The following is a 24246-nucleotide window of genomic DNA, read 5'->3' as shown; positions in this document are numbered from 1 at the left end:
TTGTGGCAAGTTCACTCTTAAATAAAGTTGACAATGTCCATTATAGACAATGGGATGCCATCACAACATTGACAATGGGATGCCATCACAACATTGATAAAGATGAACATTCTTTAAATGTACACTAACAAATTTTACCCTTTCATCACTCTCACAACTTACATCCAAAAACTTGTGTGGGCCAAAAAAACATGATTCTTTTATCACTCTAGCAACAAGAGCTTGTGTTTGACCAATATTAATTATTCTTTTATTACTCTCACAACTTGCACCCAAAAGCTTGTGTGGGCCCAAATCATTATTTTGTTCTCCAATATCTTTTGCACCACAATTGTCTACATCGTTGATATATTGCTTGCTATTAAATTGAAACCATACTCAACTAGCCTAAATACATATTCTAAATACACACTCTTTATCATAAACTTTCAATAAATCATTGATTTTAAATTAGTCACTCCCTTGCTTGCTATATAATATGTATTAAACTAGTTGCTATAAAATCATTTAACCAAATCTACTCTTTATAGAGCATATAACTTATGCTACACTTAAATATAAATATGAGTGCGTCTTAACTCTATCTAATATGAATGAATCTTAACTCTATCTAATATGAAGGTCTCATCCTCCATTTTGTCGACCATGGCCATTTCTTGAAATTGAGCTCATGCTTCTCTCATTCAATCGCTTCCATTCTTACTTTTGAACCTGGTTCATTCGGGCCTGCAACTCCCATGCTAACTTTTTCCACGCCAGGTTTGATCATTTTAGTCTTTGGCTCTTAGGATGGTGGGGATTTTCTTCTTAACTTATAATTAATCAATGCGGTTTCTTCTTGCATTGACAATTTAGTGGTGATTTGATTGGTTCACCATAATCCATTAAAATAATATGAAGAAAGACTAATTAAATTCATTAAAATGATAGGAAAGAAAGTCTAATTACAATTCTGAGCGCATTTTTCTTCCTTACCAGGCCTCTGCATTAAACAATTTTTCTTCCTTCTGGAAGAAGGAAAAGAAATATAACCCTGCCAGCACTAAAGAATCATATGAGAATCTCAAAATCATACACGAATTTAAAATGTAACAAAAGATGAGAGTTTCCGTGTCAAATCACGCAGCCTGGGCTGTGATACTTTAACACCGTCCGTGGGCCAGATCTCCACTAGAGATCCATAAGTCAATTGTTCCTCGGATTTCACATCCAAAAACATCGAGATTTATTGTTGCGTGCTTCTCAAGACTGCTTAGAAATATTCCCTTCATTCTAACGACCTTTATATACATCTCCATCGCCTCTCATTAAAACCCCAACTGTTTGTAGCAGAGAGTAGCAGAGAGTAGTGTTGATTTTGCCCATTGGTAGCACCCATTTCCCATAATGGCTCAGGAAAGGTTTTTGGGTTCCACTTTTGAGTTCAGTCCCAGATTATCCGATTGCAACGATGGAGAAGCGCTTTCCGTGCCGATGTCGCCTGCCGAAGAGCTCTTCTGCAACGGACGCATTCGTCCTATCCAACCCTCCGCCGTTCCTCAGAAAACACCGTTGCCCAATTTTGAGCACCAAAGCAAAGCGCAATCGTCCGTGACTTCAAAAAAGGGCAACGACACTGAGGAGAAATCCAGGGGCCGACAGAGGAACGAGAACAAGAATCGTCATCGTTGCCTGGCCAGATCTCTTTCCCCTGACAGGAACTCCTTCTGTCACTGGGGAGGCAAAGGCAATGGACAAAGGAATGATGGGTTCATCCACAATTCTGCTGAGGAGGAAGGATTGGAAGGAATCAAGATTGTAGGTTCTGCTTCTTCTGCGACACTGTTGAAGTCGAGAGGGCCAAGGAGAAAATGGAGTTTAACAGATTTTATTTTCCGCAGATGTAAGAGCGACGGCGCAAAGCTGGACAGCGATGAGATGGGGCTTTCCTTTTCAAGTTATTCCAAGTTGTCATCATCAGATAAAGAGAAGAAAAGGGCTTCGGCTCAAGCGAAAGCCGCCCAGAAGAAGCAGGAGGCTGGCAGCACCATTAACAGAACTGCTTATACATCGAGTCCCAACAGAAAGGGTGTTCCGGTGTCAGCCCAGGAGCTTCATTATATATCGAGTCCCATCAGGAGGGAAGTTCCGGCGTCGGCCCAGGAGCTTCATTATATATCGAGTCCCAACAGGAAGGGGGTTAGGGTTTCAGCGCACGAGCTTCACTACACAGCGAACAGGGCTCAGGCGGAGGAGCTAAGGAAAAAAACCTTACTACCCTACAAACAGGGCGTCCTCGGCTGCCTCCGTCTCTCTTCCGCACCCGCATCCCCACAGGGTCATGTGTTGCAGCCCCTGTATTAGGGTTCCTAATCCATACAGTGTGTAAATATGACAGTTTGAGCATGGGCCCTTTTCATTGTAACATCAGTATATAATTAGAACGCTTCATTCAATTTCTACTTGCCTGAATTTTCGTCCGGGCATATAGGATGTATCAGTTAGAGATTTACATGTACAGTGTTATTGAAGACAAATTCAGTTTTAGAAGGAAAGGCCATGCTGAGCCATTGGGGTTTACGCGGGTCAATCATGCCCACTACAATTTTTCAATAATGAAAATAAATTCTGAAATGAATTACAGAATTTTGAAATGAATTACAGATTCGCGTAGTCCAAGGAGGTTTCAAATTTGTTTGGAAAACAACAGAATTTGGTTGAGATTTTCAGGTAAAATATTTGGGGAATTTAAGTTACAATTCATCAGTTTCAAAAATTTAAGTGCTCCAATTTTTATAATGTTAATCTATTTCCAGATTCACATATTCGCTCCTACTATCAATTTTTTTTAAATAAAAAGTAACCAAATTCCGATATTTGTCAGGCGTCAGAGATTCAATGACTCCCATCTCCAACCAGTGACAAATACCAGTGGGCGACTGTATTTTTGCAGGGACTTAAACATGTGACAAGTAGAGTAAGAGTTGTAGGTACAGCTTGGTTTTGTTTGTGAGAAGAAAAAAAAGGTAACTTGCAACATACGTCTTCTGGCGGTGTGCCACGTTGTTGACTGTCTGGATATACTGGCAAGCAGTTGTTTATAATGCAATTTTTTGGAAGTTTTTTATACAAATCAAGATTTAATCTCAATTTTTTCGCTGTATTATTCTGTTATCGGAATCTCCAAAAAATCATATTGTAAACAACTCCTATTGACAATGAGTTGTTTCATGTTGAAGATGCACAAGAAACATATATATAATTTTTTTATTAATTTATATTTTTAACAATGTTTTCTATTAAACACATTGTTCATCTTGTGATCGGAATCTCCAAAAAATCATATTGTAAACAACTCCTATTGACAATGAGTTGTTTCATGTTGAAGATGCACAAGAAACATATATATAATTTTTTTATTAATTTATATTTTTAACAATGTTTTCTATTAAGCACATTGTTCATCTTGTGGACTGTTGTTGGTTCATTGTTGAAGATGCACTCGATGCATATTTTCCATGTATCCATAATTTTAATAAGGTTTCCCATTAAGCATTTGGAAAAAATTATTTATTCATTTTCAATAAAAGGTACAAACTCTAACTGAGGTTGTGAAGTAACTAACAATGATGGTCGGAACGTGTTTCTAAATTGACAGTTTGTTCCTTCATAACGTAACGGTATTATGTGTAAGGATATGTGTTTTTCCAAGTAAGTTTAATGAATTTTGTTTTAAATTAAATAATAATAATAATAATAATAATTTTTTATTGTTATTAATATAAATTTATTTTAAGTATGGATGTAATATGATTTTTAGGAGATTAAATTTTTTAACGTGTAAAATTTTTTAGAGTAAAAAATATTATATTATTGAATTGAGGCTTCTGTGATCCATATCAATTATAAGAAGAGTTTCCGCGAAAAATCACAAGAAGAAAACTTTTGTCGCCGCGTTTCGAACCAACCAGTGTGATTCGTGTTTACCATCAACGGCTATATAACAGCTAGATTATTTAATATTAAAAAGTCAAAAGTAAATACAACTAATAATAGAATAATATCCTTATTTGGGGGAATAATAACTAATTATATAATAGAATGTTATAATTATTAAAATATTTTCAATAGTATATTAATTTATTTAATTGCTTTTTTTTAATATATATATTTTTTTATCATATGGAAGCTTGAAGGGGATTTTTTTTTTTTTAGCTGAGACCAAATAATGGTCTATCGGACCTAAAGAAACAAATTATCTATTTTGATTTAAGATTTTATTCCTATGCTCAAAAACCTTGGAGAGAAGCCTCCCGAGCTCACTATAATTTTGACATTGTAAAAGGCTAGGAAGGTCAGTATTGTAACAAAGATTGTGAAACTGAGATCTAATGTGGTTATACGCGGGGCACTCTAAGAGGAAGTGGTTTTCATCCTCAATGTTCTTATTCTCACATATATGGCAGATCCTTTCCGTCCATGGCGTTTTAGGAACTGCCCAACGACCTATTTCACTATGGAGCTCATGAGAATTCGTTCTAATCTTTGCTATATTAATTTTCTTCTTTGAGCTAGTTAAAATAGAGAGATACTTTTGATCTTCTAGGGTGGGGTTGATGACCTTCTTATAATAACTTAATTTTCTTTTAGCCGCTAAATCTTTCTCACACCACCTTTTTTCTTTGAACTTAGAAGTAACAATATCTTTAATGTTATTTATGTTTTGCAATGCATCATTTTCGTTGATCTCCCAATAGTTTAACCAGGCCCTTGTGTCTTTATGCCACCCTCGATTGAGCCTTAGGTGGTTTTGGCTAGAATTTAAAGCTAGCTTAGGAAGTTTGTGATCGTCTATGTTACTGATTTTGTGCTTGTACAATAGAAACCTAAGCATAGCTAGGCTCTCAATAGGGGAAAGACCTGCTTCTATAAGGAGAATAGGATAGGGTGTATTACTTTTAATTTTCAGGTTATAAGTTATAAAATGCTTCTGGATTTGCTCAATCTTTCTCCATGATTCTCTAGAGATGCTGCAACCCCAAACCTCACAGCCATATAAGATAACAGGAGTGACTAAAGTCTCAAATAGGAACTTCTTTTTATCCCACATTACAAGGTTTGCTATTTTACAATTATTTTCAAGACCAAAGTAAGCTTTCCACCCCCCATTAATCCTTTTCTCAATGCTATGGTTCCAGTTGAGCTTGTGATGAATATCAATTCCTAGGTACTTGTAAGAATACACTTCCTCTAAGTTATTATTCTCATACATAAAATTAGCGTAAGTGTCCTTCTTGGATTTGATAATCATAACTTTTGTTTTGTCAGTGTTAACAGTCATACCCATGGTAGAGCAGAAATCCTTAAGAAGCCCGAGTTTCTTATTAAGATCAGATGGGCACCTTGCCAAAAGAACAATATCGTCAGCATAAAGAAGAAGGATGATGACTATCCCAACTAAGATCATGCCATCACATCCTGCTTCCTCTAAATAGCCTTTGAGCTTATCGATGTAAATGCCAAATAGGGTAGGGGAGAGGGGGCAACCTTGTTTAACTCCGATGTTACACTTAATATCTTTCGACCACCCTTCATTGCTCTTTATCTTGGCGATTACATTCTCGTATAACCTTATAGCGGCAGCTCTCAACTCGAGAGGAACCTTTAACTCTTCTAGTCTATTCCAAAGGTTGTATCTAGGAACTGTATCGAAAGCCTTTCTAAAGTCCACAGAGCAACAAAATAAATTGGATTTATCATTACGACATTCCTCCGCAATGATCCTAAGCGTAACAAGGTGGTCTGTTGTTGAGTGATGCCTTCTGAAACCTGCTTGGCCTTTAGCCCGCTTACCTTCACTTTCAAGCCATATGCTTAACTTCTTTTCCAAAATACTACCATATAACTTGGCTAAGAGAGGGCTGATCATAATCGTTCGATAATTAGAGGGGTTATTTGTATCCCCACTTTTAAAAATAGGGATAATGAGGCTCTCAGTCCAAGGTTTAGGGAACCATTGCTTGAATGCTTGATTAGAAAGCTTGTGGATGTGGGGGATGAGGACAGGACCTCCAATTTTTAAGATTTCCGCTTGGTAACCTTCAATGTCCTTAGCTTTCCCATTAGCAAGGCGATTAACCCCAAACTTAATGTATTCTAAAGAGAAAACTTCTTTCGTTGTGAGAAGGGTTTCCAAATTATCCATGACATTTGGAGATTCATAAAGCTTTTTAAGATAGGAATTCCAATCGTGAAGAGCAATTTTATTATTATCCTTAGTTTTCCTAGTTAGAATCTGCCTCCAAAATTTCTTAGGAGCTACCTTAGAGAGGTGTAAGAGATTCTCCTGTCTTTGACGAATGTATTGCCTCTTTTTCCTTTTAGTTAGGGCTTTGTATATTTTTATCTTGTCCATTTTAAGAGATCCATCAACAGCTTCCTTATTTGCTCTCCTTGCACTTTTACAATCTTTGTCATACCATGGATTGGTTTTGCTATTTCTTTTATTATTTGAAACTTCAATTGAGAACTTGTTAATAGAATATGAGAGGGTTGTAGTAAAATTATGATAGAGGTCTTCTATGTTGTTTATATTAGATAAAGGAAGCAAATTAGTTTTTAATTCATTTAGAAAGAGATCATTTTTATTTCTATCAAATATTAAGTTCTTTTGGCTATAAGTATTATTTTCTATGGGAACTCTATGCATGACAAAATTGAGAGTTATAAGTAAAGGCCTATGATCAGAGTTAGGTTCGTGGTCGTTTAAGATGTCAAAATTTATTATTTCGTTGTATAATGGGAGATCAGAAATAACGTAGTCTACCACGCTGCTACCAAGTCCATGGATGCATGTCATCTTGCTAGAATTGGGCCACTTCTTTAGACCGTTGCAAATTATGAGATCCTAAGCACTACAGAGCTTGACTAGCTCCGACCCAAACAAATTTTCCCCGAGATCTTCAGAGCTCCTTTTGTACCTGCTAGCCATAGTAGGGTCTTCGTCTAACCAAAGAGGATTAGGGTTGGAATGATTGCTTAGAATAATAGCTTGGTTGTTTGAAGTTCGAGCATTAAAGTCACCTATTAAAAGGACATTACCGTCATTCCTTAGGCTAGAAATGTCATTCTCTAAACCATTGTAAGGGTTAGTTTTATCTAGATTCTTCTTCTTTTATCTAGTTTTATTAGTGTGATATAATATTAATTTTATTAAGTATTAAATTACTTAATTCAAACCACATTTAATCCAATGTGAAAATAAATAAATAAAGGTTATATTAATATTAATATGTTATAATATTAATTTCATTTGAAAAAAACAAAAAACAAATAAAAATAAAAAATAAATAAAATAGAATCAAATAAAATAAATAAATAAATAAAAGTTCTATTTATATTATAATGTTATAATAAAAAAGAAGAAGAAGAAGAATGAGGGAGGAGAAGAAGTTATGGTTATATTTTTATGTTCTAATATCAATTTCATTTAAATATTAAATCACTTAAATTTAATTTAGAAAAAGAAAAAAGAAAAAAAAGGAGGGTTCTAAATTAAAATTAAGTGTTTTAATATTTAAATGAAATTGATATTAGAACATAAAAATATAACCATAACTTCTTCTCTTCCCTCTTTCTTCTTCTTCTTTTCTTTTGTTTTTCTTTTGAAATTTTTTTTATTATAACATTATAATATAAATAGAACTTTTATTTATTTATTTTATTTGATTCTATTTTATTTATTTTTTATTTTTATCTTTATTTATTTATTGTTTTTTTTTGTTTTTTTAAATGAAATTAATATTATAACATATTAATATCAATAGAACCTTTATTTATTTATTAATTTTCACATTGGATTAAATGTGGTTTGAATTAAGTAATTCAATACTTAATAAAATTAATATTATATCACACTAATATATAATGAGAATAAAAAATAAAAAAATTCCCCTTCAAGCTTAAGTATGATAAAATATATATATATTAAAAAAAAAAGCAATTAAATAAATTAATATCCTATTGAAAATATTTTAATAATTATAACATTCTATTATATAGTTAGTTATTATTCCCCAAAATTAGGATATTATTCTATTATTAGTTATGGTTATAAATAAATAAAGGTTATATTAATATTAATATGTTATAATATTAATTTCATTTTAAAAAAAATAAAAAAATAAAATAGAATCAAGTAAAATAAATAAATAAATAAAAGTTCTATTTATATTATAATGTTATAATAAAAAAAAAAGAAGAAGAAGAAAGAGGGAGGAGAAGAAGTTATGGTTATATTTTATGTTCTAATATCAATTTCATTTAAATATTGAATCACTTAATTTTAATTTAGAAAAAGAAAAAAGAAAAAAAAAGAGGGTTCTAAATTAAAATTAAGTGTTTTAATATTTAAATGAAATTGATATTAGAACATAAAAATATAACCATAACTTCTTCTCTTCTTTTGTTTTTTTTGAATTTTTTTTATTATAACATTATAATATAAATATTAATTTTTTTGTTTTTTTTAAATGAAATTAATATTATAACATATTAATATTAATAGAACCTTTATTTATTTATCTAGATTCTTCTTCTTTTATCTAGTTTTATTAGTGTGATATAATATTAATTTTATTAAGTATTAAATCACTTAATTTTAATTTAGAAAAAAGAAAAAGAAAAAAAAGGAGGGTTCTAAATTAAAATTAAGTGTTTTAATATTTAAATGAAATTGATATTAGAACATAAATATAACCATAACATTATAATATAAATATTATTTTTTTTGTTTTTTTAAATGAAATTAATATTATAACATATTAATATTAATAGAACCTTTATTTATTTATCTAGATTCTTCTTCTTTTATCTAGTTTTATTAGTGTGATATAATATCAATTTCATTTAAATATTAAATCACTTAATTTTAATTTAGAAAAGAAAAAAGAAAAAAAAGAGGGTTCTAAATTAAAATTAAGTGTTTTAATATTTAAATGAAATTGATATTAGAACATAAAAATATAACCATAACTTCTTCTCTTCCCTCTTTCTTCTTCTTTTCTTTTCTTTTTTTTTTTGAAATTTGTTTTATTATAACATTATAATATAAATATTATTTTTTTGTTTTTTTTTAAATGAAATTAATATTATAACATATTAATATTAATAGAACCTTTATTTATTTATCTAGATTCTCCTTCTTTTATCTAGTTTTATTAGTGTGATATAATATTAATTTTATTAAGTATTGAATTACTTAATTCAAATAAATAAATAAATAAATAAAAGTTCTATTTATATTATAATGTTATAATAAAAAAAAAAGAAGAAGAAGAAAGAGGGAGGAGAAGAAGTTATGGTTATATTTTTATGTTCTAATATCAATTTCATTTAAATATTAAATCGCTTAATTTTAATTTAGAAAAAGAAAAAGAAAAAAAGGAGGGTTCTAAATTAAAATTAAGTGTTTTAATATTTAAATGAAATTGATATTAGAACATAAAAATATAACCATAACTTCTTCTCTTCCCTCTTTCTTCTTCTTTTCTTTTGTTTTTTTTGGAAATTTTTTTTATTATAACTTTATAATATAAATATTATTTTTTTTGTTTTTTAAAATGAAATTAATATTATAACATATTAATATTAATAGAACCTTTATTTATTTATCTAGATTCTTCTTCTTTTATCTAGTTTTATTAGTGTGATATAATATTAATTTTATTAAGTATTGAATTACTTAATTCAAACCACATTTAATCCAATGTGAAAATAAATAAATAAATGTTATATTAATATTAATATGTTATAATATTAATTTCATTAAAAAAACAAAAAATAAATAAAAATAAAAAATAAATAAAATAGAATCAAATAAATAAATAAATAAATAAAAGTTCTATTTATATTATAATGTTATAATAAAAAAAAAAGAAGAAGAAAGAGGGAGGAGGAGAAGTTATGGTTATATTTTTATGTTCTCATATCAATTTCATTTAAATATTAAATCACTTAATTTTAATTTAGCAAAAAGAAAAAGAAAAAAGGAGGGTCCTAAATTAAAATTAAGTGTTTTAATATTTAAATGAAATTGATATTAGAACATAAAAATATAACCATAACTTCTTCTCATCCCTCTTTCTTCTTCTTTTCTTTTGTTTTTTTTAATTTTTTTTTATTATAGCATTATAATATAATAGATTCTCCTTCTTTTATCTAGTTTTATTAGTGTGATATAATAATAATTTTATTAAGTATGGAATTACTTAATTCAAGCCACATTTAATCCAATGTGAAAATAAATAAATAAAAGTTATATTAATATTAATATGTTATAATATTAATTTGATTTAAAAAAAACAAAAAATAAATAAAAATAAAAAAATAAATAAAATAGAATCAAATAAAATAAATAAATAAATAAAAGTTCTATTTATATTATAATGTTATAATAAAAAAAAAAGAAGAAGAAAGAGGGAGGAGAAGAAGTTATGGTTATATTTTTATGTTCTAATATCAATTTCATTTAAATATTAAATCACTTAATTTTAATTTAGAAAAAAAGAAAAGAAAAAAAGGAGGGTTCTAAATTAAAATTAAGTGTTTTAATATTTAAATGAAATTGATATTAGAACATAAAAATATAACCATAACTTCTTCTCTTCCCTCTTTCTTCTTATTTTCTTTTGTTTTTTTTGAATTTTTTTTTATTATAACATTATAATATAAATAGAACTTTTATTTATTTATTTATTTGATTTGATTCTATTTTATTTATTTTTTATTTTTATCTTTATTTATTTATTATTTATTATTTTTTTTGTTTTTTTTAAATGAAATTAATATTATAACATATTAATATTAATAGAACCTTTATTTATTTATTTATTTTCACATTTGATTAAATGTGGTTTGATTTAAGTAATTCAATACTTAATAAAATTAATATTATATCACACTAATATAAAATGAGAATAAAAAAAAAAAAATCCCCTTCAAGCTTCCATATGATATAATATATATATATATATATATATATATATATATATATATATTAAAAAAAAAGCAATTAAATAAATTAATATCCTATTGAAAATATTTTAATAATTATAACATTCTATTATATAATTAGTTATTATTCCCCAAAATTATGATATTATTCTATTATTAGTTGTATTTACTTTTGACTTTTTAACATTAAATAATCTAGCTGTTATATAGCCGTTGATGGTAAACCTAGCCTTTTGAAGATCTGCTCTCCCTATTTATTTTGTAGCTATGATTTGACTCCTCAACTTGTCCTGATGATGAACCACACTGGTTGGTTCGAAATGTGTCGTTTCTTCATGTGATTTTTTGCCGAAACTCTTCTTATAAAAAATATTATATGTTATTTTTATTGTTTAAATTTTATTTTTGAATGCTAGATAAAGTATTATATATAATCTAAGTTGAATATTTTTTATATGACATTAAAATATTTTATTTTAATAATTTTTTTTCTATATATAAATATATATGAAGTTTATATAGACATAAATTAGTTAACATAAATTTTTAAATAGTTTATTTAAATATTTTTGAGAAGTATAAGATTTAAACATCTTACTCACATTTTTTTTGTTTTTAATTCCTTTATAACATATTCTTTTATTATTATTGTTATTATAAAGGACATTATTTTTCAATTTAGAACACAATTTTTAATTTTTAGTTTTATTTCAAAGGATAATCCGACATACTTACACATCCCCTCATAGTGGGTTGTAGAATGAACCTCTAGGCTCAATGATGGCAGATGTATTTATTTTGAAATATAGTTTATAAAGTTTTAATTTAATTATAAATAATTATTAAGTAGATATAGGAATTTAACTTTTATGGAATATTTTAGAATAATATTAGTAATAAATATAAAATGAAGATTGAGATTTATCTTCAAAATACTTATGTCTTTTTCATTTAAATTAAATTGATTAATTAAAAAAAGGTTATATAAGCAAGTGTCATACAAAAGAGAATTATTGTTTTATTTTCGTATGTCGTATTGATAGGCCATGATATTGTAACAAAATCTAATTACAGATTATAAATCTCCATACTAAAATGAAGATAAATTTCCATAATTATTAACCATTTAATTTATATGATTAGATATTTTTTTTTTTCTCCGTAAATACTAATTCTATTAAAAAAGGTGAAAAAATATATACAATGAGGTCAAGACCTCAGAGGAGGCCGAGGCCATTCCTCAACCAAAAACTCAGGGACATTACAGTTCAGCCCTTCAACCAGATTTACAGTACAGACTTCAAAAATTTGGCTTTGGTTTCTGACATACTGACAAAATTTACCAGGACTACAATCTTCATAACCTTCATTGACCAAAAAAACAAAGTAGCAACTAGCATAGCCATTTTTAAGACAAAAAATAGAGCCTGTATTGGCTGTTGTTACTGCCTGAAGCATGAGAATGAACCATACATAGATCTCTAACTTCAGACTCAAAGACACAAGAACAAAATTGCATAGCATATAAACGAGAAGGCCACCCGACAGAAAGGAGCTGTGATCAATCTACATGACTTGGTGAAGCTGGCGTATCCTCCTTTACCTGGCTAGTAGAAGCTGCCCAGGTCACGAGACCGTCTTCGTCCAGTACCGGCGCACCTCCATCAGGATTAGTAACCAAATGTAGAATACCAACTGCTCTTTGAGATGGCCCGCAAACTAAAACATCTTCCTGTGTTGGATCAGGCTGCTGAGGCGCTTCCGAAATAGGGGCATCCTCTTGCATGTGGTTCGCATGAAACACTCTCCCCGTCAGGTCCCCTAGCAGAACATTATCATCCTGAGAGTGCGAGGAAACGGAAGGAGTCGAACTGAACTGGTTGCTCTCCTCCTCCGAGACAAATATGGTAAAATTTACTGTCACCATGGGCTTGTTGAGCCGACTTTGGAATGTAAACCTGGAGGTCTGATAAGAATTATTCGGGAGAAGCCTATCTTGATCCAAAGGTGGAGAAGAAGGAGGAGCTAAGGCAATGGGAGCAATATTTTGAGGAGCAGGTCGAAAAGGGCTTCCTCTGTTCCCTGAGTGACTTCCTCTACGCGGGATTCCCCGGCTGCGAGGCATGATTACAGAGGCAAAAGAACTGGGAGAACGATTGAAACAGAGCAAACCAGAAGTAGTGAGAGCGCTGAAAAATTCAGGGCGTATCCAGAACCAATCTAACATCCAGACCCGAATAACTATACAGCGGATCTGAAGCGTCTTTGCTTCATAATAAACAGAGTCATTAACTGCGTTGAGCGGCTCCATGCCAATGAGCCCAATTGTGTGCAGAGCAGCCATGCTTGCATTGAATTCAAACCAAATTCGAGGCTGCTTAGGATTTAATTCCTTTGCCCTGAACTTGATACACCATCCTACGACGTGTACCTTGCAAACCTTCCGCCTGCCATCCGTCAGGCTAGATGTCTGTCTGGCGGAGTCCATCATTAAATGCTGGTAGAGTCACCCGCATCCGGGTTATGATTAGATAAATTTAAATTACATCTTTAACATATAAATAAATTCAATATCTTAATTTTTGTTTAAATAGTTAAAATATGCCATTTAAATAATTAATTAAAAAAAATAAAATGATCGTTCCCAATATGAGAAGTTTTGAAGTAGCTCAAGAACTTGGTTCTTTAGATTGGTGAAATATTATACTAGCTCATCTATTTAAAAGGTGATCTGTGTGGACGGTTTGAATGATATTATTTTGCACCTGTACGATAGTAAAATTGTGTGACTGCACTATTGGTAAGTCTATGTAATCACTGGGTAGTTTTGAAGGTGATGCTGCTCACGCTAGGGCTCGAGCGTTAACCCTATTACCTTTCTCCTCTGTGCTTTTGGCGATCCTAATACAGTACTCCAGCTGAGTTCTTCACCATGGATTCGCCCTTTGGAGGGGCGGGCTCAACCCCCCCTTCACCCACCGGTCCCTCTTCTGACAAGACAGAACGCGCAGACCCTCTGATCAATCCAGGCGCCCTCCCTCGGACCAACTAGGACACTGAACCTGCCATCGATGCCGCTGGGGACTCTGCTGCAGGTTCTGCGGCCGCCAATGATAAAGGCATTGACCAAAAGGCCTCAACGTCACAGCCAAAGGCGTCTTCTGCAACATGCATCCCGAAGACTGCAGAAAGAATCAAAGTAGATCTCCCCAGTCACAAAATCAATAGCCAAATCCAATATATGAGGGATCATGCACTCATAGGCAAGTTCCTCGGATTCTGGCCAACTGAAAAGGCCTTGCATGGATGGATAGCTTCCAAATGGAAGCCTAAAGGACAAGTTACTCTGCAGCTTGGCCCCAAAGGCTTCTTTACTGCTACTTTCAACTGTTTGGAAGACAAAACTCGCATCTTCGAGGGAGGCCCGTATTTCTTCAACTCTTCAGGCCTGTACCTTCGTGACTGGAAAGAAAGGTTCAACCCAGACAAAGAAGATTTCAGCTGGGCTCCAGTATGGATACGCATGTATTCTCTTCCACTGGAATACTGGAACGAGGAGACCTTAAAGGACATAGGCAACAACCTGGGGGTATTCATCAAAGCTGTTGAGGAAACCAAAACTCGAAGATACACCTCCTATGCTAGGATCTGTGTTCACATGCATCTGACCAAAGCACTCACAGACTCGGTAAGTCATGACGACTTTGAATGGATCCAAACAATAGACTACGAGCATGTTCCTTTTCGTTGCAGAAAATGCCATGAACATGGCCATCTTTTTAGGGATTGCCCTCTGAATCTTCAGTCCAAAGCCCCAGTTAATGAGACAAGCAAAGATACTGAGGGATTTACAAAGGTCCCTAGTCGTAGAAGGCATGCCAAGAAAACTCCGGTAGCCCCAGATACCTCCAAAAATCCTGACACCCAGAACAGATTTGAAATTCTGACCTCTCAAAATACTACGGAGGATCACCCTGAAATCCCTCTTGCAGATCCCTCTCCTTCCTCAACCCCCCAGCCTCTAAAATCTTCAGTTTCGAACTCAGCCTCCACTCTCACCAGCTTTCCCGCCTCTACCTCCTCTAAGAAAATAGATCCAGAGACCGCCCAGAAGTCTTCCTCTATGGAGATAGATGCAGCTCTAGCTCTCAGTATTCATCAAAAGACAATCGAGGAAGAACATAATACTCCGATACACATGGATGAGGAACCAGAAAGCGTAGATCTGGAAGGTTTGGACATTCTCAAACTGGAAACAGCGTGCAGACAGAAAGAATTTAATGCAATACCCCCCTGGGAAATCGAAAGGCTTGAAGTAGTTCTAGCCAGAGCACAACATAACAAATGTCTAGGTATTCAGGCCGGAAGTCCTTGGGATGGAAAGAAAATCTTGAAAGACATGAAGAAACGAGGGCGCAAAATGGATCTGCAAAGGACCATTATCATCGGAGAAATGCTGGTGGAATCTGGTAGATTCCCCAAGCTGACCAAGTTCTTCAAATCTCTCCCCCACGGTTCCTCATGAAGCTCATCTCATGGAACGTGAGAGGGCTTAATAGCCCCACAAAACACAGAATGTTAAAAAATATGATCCAGCAAGAAAAGCCTTCAATAGTCTTTCTTCAAGAGACAAAAGGTAATAGCACTGTACTGGAAAGGATTCTAAATAAGGTCTGGTCAGGATGCCGCTCAGTCTCAATGGACGCTTCAGGTGCTTCAGGAGGGCTGGCAATCTTGTGGAACCCGTAGGTACTCTCCCTTCAAGACTTTCATGCCTCACACTTCTTCATTCAATCAACCTTTCACCTAATTGGGACCAACATCCATGGCCATCTCTCTAATGTATATTTTCCACAAGATTTACAAAAAAAGCTGGATCTACTGGACACACTCACAGCTCTCAATTCAGATAGGTGGTTTCCCCTTTGGATTGGTGGCAGTGACTTCAATATAATCACGGCTTTGGAGGAAAAATCTGGAGGTAGATCGAAGCTAGAAGGTTACAGCATCGGCTTCAAAGACTTCATCCACAGTAATCAATTAATGGACCTTCAGACTTCCAATGGTATGTATACCTGGACCAATAAAAGAAGGGGACCATAGCATATAGCTTCCAGGCTAGACCACTTCCTTATATTGGATAATGCCATACACCTGGGTGGGACTTTCATGCTTCCATCATGCCTCAAGTGGGCTCTGATCATTGGCCCATAATGCTACAGTGGTCGCGTCTGGGCACAAAGTGAAATAGACCTTTTTTCTTTTAAGCCTTTTGGTTCTCTCATCCCAACTTCAAAGAAGTAGTTAACAAGGCTTGGAAATCCTTCATTCCCCCTGCAGGAGCCAAGATGTTCCAGTTCCAACAAAAACTAAAATACCTCAAAAAAGTTCTCAAATCATGGAATCGGACTCAGTTTGGTAATATCTTTGAACATCGGAAAGTGCTGGAGCAATAGATGAATTCACTACAATAGAGTATTATCTTGGAGGGAAGAACGGAAGATTATGCGCAACAGGAGCAGACCCTCTTGACCAAGATCGAAGCACGAAGGCAGCAAGAAGAAGTCCTGTGGCGACAAAAATCCAGAATCAGATGGCTCAAGGAAGGGGAGAAAAATACAAAAAAATTTCACAGATCTACTATTCAAAGGAGAATGCACAATAACATCGCCTTCATTAATAATCGACAAGGGGAGAGATTAGAGGTGCATGAAGAAGTGGAACAGGAATTCAAAGAGTACTTTCAGGATATTCTTCGGGAGCCGCCGGGATGCAGGGATCAAGCCATTTGATCACTCACGCTGCATATTCCTAAACTTATTACAGAGGACCACAACAAAATGTTGCTCCAGCCCATCTCCACGCAGGAAGTGGAGGATGCCATGGCCCAACTTAAGGATGGCAAAGCGCCTGGACCCGATGGCTTTACAACCAACTTCTTTCATGCATTTTGGGAGCTTATCAACACAAAGGTCTGGGAGATAGTGGAGGAATCAAGATCGATGCACTGGATCCTTCCTTCCCTAAATTCTACCTTCATAGCGCTAATACCTAAAGTGGATGAACCCAATACGCCTGACAAATACAGGCCCATAGCACTTTGCAATGTCATTTACAAGCTCATATCCAAAGTCTTAGCGAACATGCTTAAACCTCTTCTCCCTTTCCTCATCTCGCCAGAGTAGACTGGATATGTAGAAGGGCGCCAGATAATGGACGGCATCATTCTCTCAAATGAAGTGATCCACTCTCTCAAGCTACTAAAAAAGCCAGGTATGATTCTCAAGCTAGATCTTTCCAAAGATTTTGATAAACTCAGCTGGAACTATATCCATCAGATGTTATTGGCATTTGGCTTCAGTGCTACTTGGACTCGGTGGATCATGAATCTCATCTCTTCACCCAGTTTCTCCATCCTGCTTAATGGCTCATCTTCTATGCCCTTTTGTCCTTCCCGTGGCATTCGACAAGGTGACCCCCTTTCCCCTTTCCTCTTTGTTCTCATGGGCGAAGGTCTCAGTCGCCTCCTTCATTCTGCCATCTCCTCCCATACCCTAAAGGGAATTTCTCTTCATGGTCTTCCCCCCATTTCCCACCAACAGTTTGTCGATGACACTATGCTTTTCGGCCACCCGTCAGCACAAGAGGCCTCCGCCTTTAAAGCCCTACTCAATCTCTTCTCAGAAGCCTCAGGAACCTCCATCAATGCCTCCAAATCCCAGCTCTTCTTCTTCCACACTCCCACCCTGACTCAGAGGAACATCGCCAGGATTCTGGGCTTCCCGATAGCCGTGCTTCCTTCAAAATATCTGGGAGCTCCTTTGCTGGACTCAGCTATTAAACACGCCTCCTGGAGAACCCTCCTTGACAAACTAGAAACCAGGCTCTCTTCCTGGACTTTCCGCTCGCTCAATATTGTTGGCAGGCTCATCCTAATCAAATTTGTTCTCCAAGCTATGCCTCTTTATCTTTTTTCTATATTGGTAGCTCCTAAATGGGTTCTTAAGAATATCCGCAATCTTCAAAGAAAATTTCTTTGGGGGTCCTCAGGACTCAACAGGAAATGGGCTCTTGTCAAATGGACTGAGGTCTGTCTACCGAGATCAGCTGGTGGGCTAGGTTTGAGGGATCCCCTTCACAGCAATAATACAATGGGAGCCCGTATCTGGTGGAACTGGATTTCCAAACCGCACATTCCTTGGGCACGTCTCTGGCAAGCCAAATACGTGCTAGGCAGTCAATGGGATGATCTCATCAGAATCAGCACAACAACTCCTGGCTCGTTGATTTGGAATGCTGCCAAGCAACATAGTGCCTTTATTCAAGCGCACAGTTTTTGGGAGATCCATTCGGGTACCACAGCTAGATTTTGGGAGGACTCTTGGCAACAACTCCCCAAACTAGCCTCACTCTTCTACAAACCCAAATGGCAAGCTTCTATGCAGCAAACTGACCAAATCCATGTTCATTAGTTTTGGCAGCAGCAATCCCCTCAAGATTTTCAACTCTGGAGATCAGCTAGTACCTGGCAGGCTAACTGGCAGGGGGAAACATATGAAGAGATCGATCAGGAGCTAAAACTTAGGAAAATTAAATACTCTGATCAAAAGGACAAACTGCGATGGGGACACATGCCAAAAGGTATGTTCACTACCAAGGAAGCATACCAACTTCTCTATCAACCCATGCAGACAGCAAAGGATCAGCTTTGGGATCAGGTTTGGCAACCAAGCATCTGGCCTAAGGTTTCCACTTTTCTATGGCTTCTGAGCAAGCAGCGAATCCTCACTTGGGATAATCTACAAAAGCATGGATTTAATGGACCCTCTAGATGCCCCAACTGCAATCTTAACTCAGAAACCATCCTGCATCTCCTGGATACCTGCCCACTAGCAGCACAGTTTTGGGAGAGAATTGCTCAGTGCAATAGAAGAACGGGCAGACGTGTGGGAGATATTACAGACACTATCAGAAACTGGCCTCGGCATCCTTTCCAAAGCCTTCTTCTCAACTCCCTTTGGAGCCTCCTTCCGGGCTTTGTCTATTGGATCATATGGAAGGAGAGAAATAATAGAATCTTCAACAATCTTAGCAAGCCACTTGATACCCTATGGCTTCTTCTCAAACAAAATCTGCAAGAAACTCTTGCTCTAAGACACTGGCAAGACTCGGACCTGCCAGACTCTCCTCAGGAATGCCTCATCCTGAAAGATTGGAATTTGGACCTCACTTTTTTAGCTCAAGTCAAGACTAGTCCCCCAATCAGCACTGCTTCTCCCCACAATTGGTCTCCTCCGGCTTCCCATTCTTACAAATTGAACTTCGATGGGGCTGCTAAGGGCAATCCTGGGCTGGCTGGCTATGGTGGTGTCTTCAGAAATGAAGTTGGCTCAGCATTGCACATATATCATGGGTCAATTGGCAAAGATACCAACAATGCTGCAGAACTTGAAGGTTTATGGAAAGGCATATGCATAGCAGAAAAGGAAATTTTTTTCCCTCTTGAGGTAGAAGGGGATTCTCAAATCTTAATAGCAGCCACCACAAGGATTCACTCAGGCACCTCAGCAGCAAAGATTTCCTCGAGCTAGCGGCTTCTAAGTAGATTGGAACAAATTGAAGAATGGCTCAGGACTTCCAGGAGCATTACCTTCAAGCATATTCGGCATTCTGCCAACAAGGTAGCAGACAGATTGGCTAATCAGGGAGTCAATCAGCAGCTCCTATTTTTCTCCGGTCCATTACGCGATTCAAATGATGCACAACTCAAACAAGACTGCACTTCTCTGGTGCAACAAGATTTATCTCCCCCGGATGCGGGTGTGTAGTCAGGCGAGCAGTACGAAGGCGGCATGGAGGGTGGGCGCGTGGCTAATCACCATCGCCAGCCGGCCTCGCATGAGGTATGAGTTAATGTTTCAGACCAACAACTTTAATGCTGCATTAACACAGCTCTTTCCCTCTCGCCAGTATGTTAGTTTATCGGCAATGGCGCTCTGCTTGATTTTCACTCTTGCTCCTCCCTTGCGCTCATGCTGGTCCAGCAAGGTTGAAGCTCCTCGCTCTCGAGATAGACCAGGGTATCGTCTGGCTCTGGATCGAGGCGTTGATACTTATCAGGGCTTTCATGCTTCAAATAATCCATTTTGCATCTTCCTCTGTCGCCCCCTCTCAGTCCCCTCTACGGTTGTTTGTTCGCTCCTCCAGCATACTTCAAAATGCCCATAGTGCTCTCAAGGATGAGTTGCAGAAGAGGAAGCTCCCGAGGCCGTGTCTCCCGCCAGCCTTCCTCCACAACCTCGGACCCTTCATTTGAGGCTTCGGATTTCTACTTTGATAGATATCCTGTGACCAGAAGTGGTCGTGGCAGGGGACGAGGGCAGTTCATCACCGAAGTGCGCTCTCACCATTCCCATTCTCACACAGCTCACTTTCGCTTCCCCTGCACTCTAGGCAATTCCTCCTTCATTGCGTCAGTCACCGTAGAGTTGTGTGAGGATACTGTGGGTTCGGGGGCTGTCAGTCTAGGGGCTCCTTTGGAACCGAGGATGGAAGACCAGAATGAATCCTCGCAGATTGCGACTACTCAGAGAAAGGACCCAGGTGGCTCTGCAACACTGGATTCGACCATCCATGCCGGTCTGAGCGCTCCTGCAGGTGGTGGTCCTTCAAGTAAAGAGGGCCAACCCTCTGAGTTTGAAGACCCAGACCAATTCGGTTGCCGCATTGTTGAAGAATCACCTCCAACCTCGCATGAAGACTGAACAGGTCTGCACCTTCTGGTTTTGTTCAGCTGCTGTAAGAAGACGCTCAATCCCTTCCGGATATATAGTCATTTCATGTTTTTTAGCTCTCAGAATCAGGTCTTTTTCAATTTTTGACTTGCCGGTTTCCCCTGCGTGGGCGGCATTCTCCTGTCTTTTGGTCACTGTCTTGGTTCAATCTATTTATGGGTCAGATTCCGATCACGTAGAGGCTGCGCTGTACTAAGTTTTTGATTGGTTCCAATCAATCTGTCCCGGTCTTCAGTTACAGTTTCCAGTTATATCAAGTCTTAAAGCAAGTCATTATGCAGGTCTTCTGGTAAGTTTTTCAAGCGATTTTTGTAAGCATTCTGTCTCTTGGGCTAGAACTCTCGAGGCCTCTGCCTCTCTGTAATCATATTTTTGTATCAATATAGGAGTAGACAAATTCAGAAAAAAAATTCTATGTAATCACTTAGATAATAAAATTGGGTGCAATGTCAATAGTACATGATTTAGGAATATATATTAATAAAATGCATGCATAGATATTGAATGTCAAGGAGATCCATGAGTGGTGGTAAATTTCAAATTTGAGAATTAGCCCAAAGGAATAGACTAGTACTTGTATAAGAAAAATCACAGTTTTTCACAAGGTCTTATAAAAATAATAATCCAAAAGTGATACTTAAGGAGATAAAGAAATTCATTGATAAGGAGATAAATAAATTGATTAAAAATGCTTCACTTAAGTAACTAGACAAAGGATCATGAATTATTATCAAAGTTAATCATTAGTGGTTGAGAAAATCTCTACAAGTGTTTTGAGGTTGCAAAATATTTTTATGAAGAGCAAACAATCAAAGAACTTATATCACTGGATATTGTAAAGATGATATTTACAATGACTTGCTTGATAGTTTCTTCTATATGGTGCTAATATTTTTACAAGTGAAATGACTATATTGTTAAACCATGACATCCTCTAGGAACAACAATAAACTCTATCTAGAAAATGAAGCAAGAAGAAAGATAATATTTCTTGAGAAAATGAAGAGGATTGCAAGGATTCCCCTCGTTGACTAAGAGTAAATTCAGTGTTCATGATGGGGGGATAGGTGCTCATGGGATGCCTAAAAAAACATAAAACCCCAGTCTATTTGTGTTGGGAAAATTAGTTAGAAGACATTAGAAGTATGCAAAGAAAGGGAGGAAGCAAGCATTAATTGGAAAATAAAGAAAATATACATTGGAGGAAGAAACAAAGAAGAGAATTTCAAGAACAATATGACATTACAAATCCATGGTTGATCTACATAAAATTAAAAGGGGAAAGAGAATAAAGACGACCTCAAATGCATGATGTTATAGACCCTCATCGAATAATAAAATGATAAGGTCCTTGGTAACGAGGAGTCACTAGAGCATTGACCTTATCTAATTTAGATGATAATTGACTAGATGTGGATGTAGAAGCATCCCCGACGGTTCCTAAATTGGCCAAAGATATATAGTTAGTGGAGGTAGGCTATTGATCCCTATGATTGTTATAAACATTATAGATCCCTATAAAATATTTAGCGAAATCTAGTTTCTCTAAGACAGGGGTTGAATGCCATGGCTTCCTTAATTGCTACAAAATATTTTAGAGTTGTGTCATCCCATTGAAAGTCTACATCATGCTTTATCAAATTGTGAATGAACTTGACTATTTTGGAAAAGTCACAGATAAACCCTTAGACAAAGTTAATTGTTCCCACGAAGGATTAAATCTCTTTCTTAGTTTTGGTGGTTGAAAAATTCTTAAATGTAATTCTTTCTGGGTCAATGTATATCCCATTTTTGGAAACAATCTGTCTTAGAAGTTTACCTATGGTGACAACAAATTGTTGAAAAGTGTAGCAAGAAAGGCTCAATTTGTCTTAGCTTTGATCAAATTGAGAAAATTCAAAATTTCCACATCAACAAACAACTTGGAGGCAATTAACTGAGTTGGCATGGATCTTGTCACTTAGTTAGCTCAGTAAATTCGAGTTAGAGGGCTTGGATTTCAGTTATGCATGTGCGATTGCTAATTTGCAGCAATCCAGTTCAGTTATTTCCAGTTGTATCCAGTTAAACTATTTCTAATTGTTGATAGAACTAGTTGGAGGTGAGTTATGCAGCGGGACAACAATCTAACTCAATGATCATCTAGTTAATTGATTAGTCAACCAAAAATAGCTAGTGAATGTAGAGAATTCGAGTCCCCCAACTATGGTGGATATTCCAATGCAGTGTAACATGAGTTGTAGAATAGTCTTGAGTGTACATGTGTTGCATGCAGTCAAAGATCCAACCTTGGGAATTGCACATTCAATTGGAGGAAAATTCCTAAAAAACAGGGGCCTAATTCCTTAGTATTTGAGCAAGGAAATAGAGGCTCAAGTAGAGGTAGAAATTGACTATGTCTAGGTTAGAGCTTCTCATTTAGCAAAGAGAAAGGTTATTCACTTGCGTGTTGAGCTCAGGGAAAGCAAGCGATTGTAATACATTCTTTATTCATCTGATTAATGTAAGCATGCTTAAGGGGTTTCTACCAGCTAGTTTCCCCTAGATACATATGTGTACTCGTGTATGTAACTGATGCATGTTTGTGAACGTTGTTCTAAATTGTGAATTAATTTTCACAGATCAGTGGAGTAGAATTATGTCTCTTGATTTAGATTAAATTTATTGAGAAGTTGCAATTCTATCACCATATTTCTACATGCTATCAGAGCAGGATTCACATTAGAACAAGAATTTCAAAGTTGTTACTAAGGAGGTTCGAATTTGCAGCTTTAGTGTAGCATGATTTCTTCAGAGTTGGGAGAATGACCTTCAACCGACTGATATTAGAGTATGCCTTGGAAGGAATCTCAAATTTAATTGCATGGAAGGATCACATGGAGATAGTTCTTGGTGACAATGGGTTGTCGGAATATGTCAAGACAAGCATTCCAAAACCAGGATCAACTGATGCCCAAAACCTAGCCCAATGGAGGAAATACGTAGCCAAGGTGAGGAGAATAATATTGGAGGGAGTGCGAGACCACATTGTCTCAAATATCTATGGGACAGAAACTCATTTTGCAATGTCGAAGTTCGAGAACAAAATTGACCATAGAAAGTTGTGTTAAGATATGCAACTGTGATCAAATTCCAATTTGAAAAACTCATTTGATGGAGATAATGATTGCATTTAATTCCTCTTTTCAAGAGGACCAAAATCAACCTAAAGATCACTCAAATTGGATAAGGGAATATGTACTTATGAGAAAATGCCCACATGTGCATATTTGATATGGTCGGCCCCTAAAGAAAATTGGACACCCTTGGAAGGCTATAAATACAAGTGACCTCAACTGCATTTGGACATTATCATGATGCATTATTCTATTCTCTTTCATTTTTTTTACAGGTCTGAGGCATGTCTATGGAGTAATGGGTTTTCTCAAAGACAAAATCACAGGGTCTGAAGCTTGCATCT

At 35.5% G+C, this 24246-nt stretch overlaps 1 protein-coding gene across 1 annotated transcript; it reads left to right on the top strand.

Moving 5' to 3' along the window:
• The first annotated feature begins 1386 nt into the window (after nucleotides 1-1386).
• LOC149174002 (uncharacterized) lies at nucleotides 1387-2343 on the top strand. Its single transcript, XM_089420710.1, has one exon. The coding sequence runs from the start codon at nucleotides 1387-1389 to the stop codon at nucleotides 2341-2343; it is 957 nt and encodes a 318-aa protein (XP_089276836.1).
• The last annotated feature ends 21903 nt before the right edge of the window (nucleotides 2344-24246 follow it).

Source organism: Pinus tabuliformis, chromosome 4_1 (assembly GCF_031772625.1).
Source record: "Pinus tabuliformis cultivar Carrire ecotype Pingquan chromosome 4_1, CPIR1, whole genome shotgun sequence".
Taxonomy (NCBI): Eukaryota; Viridiplantae; Streptophyta; class Pinopsida; order Pinales; family Pinaceae; genus Pinus; species Pinus tabuliformis.
The sequence above is the reverse complement of the archived record's forward strand: the minus strand, read 5'-3'. Positions and strand labels throughout refer to the sequence as shown.

Bases quoted from the DNA above. Each gene is read 5' to 3' on its own strand.
- LOC149174002 (XM_089420710.1), top strand. From the start codon at position 1,387: ATGGCTCAGGAAAGGTTTTTGGGTTCCACTTTTGAGTTCAGTCCCAGA.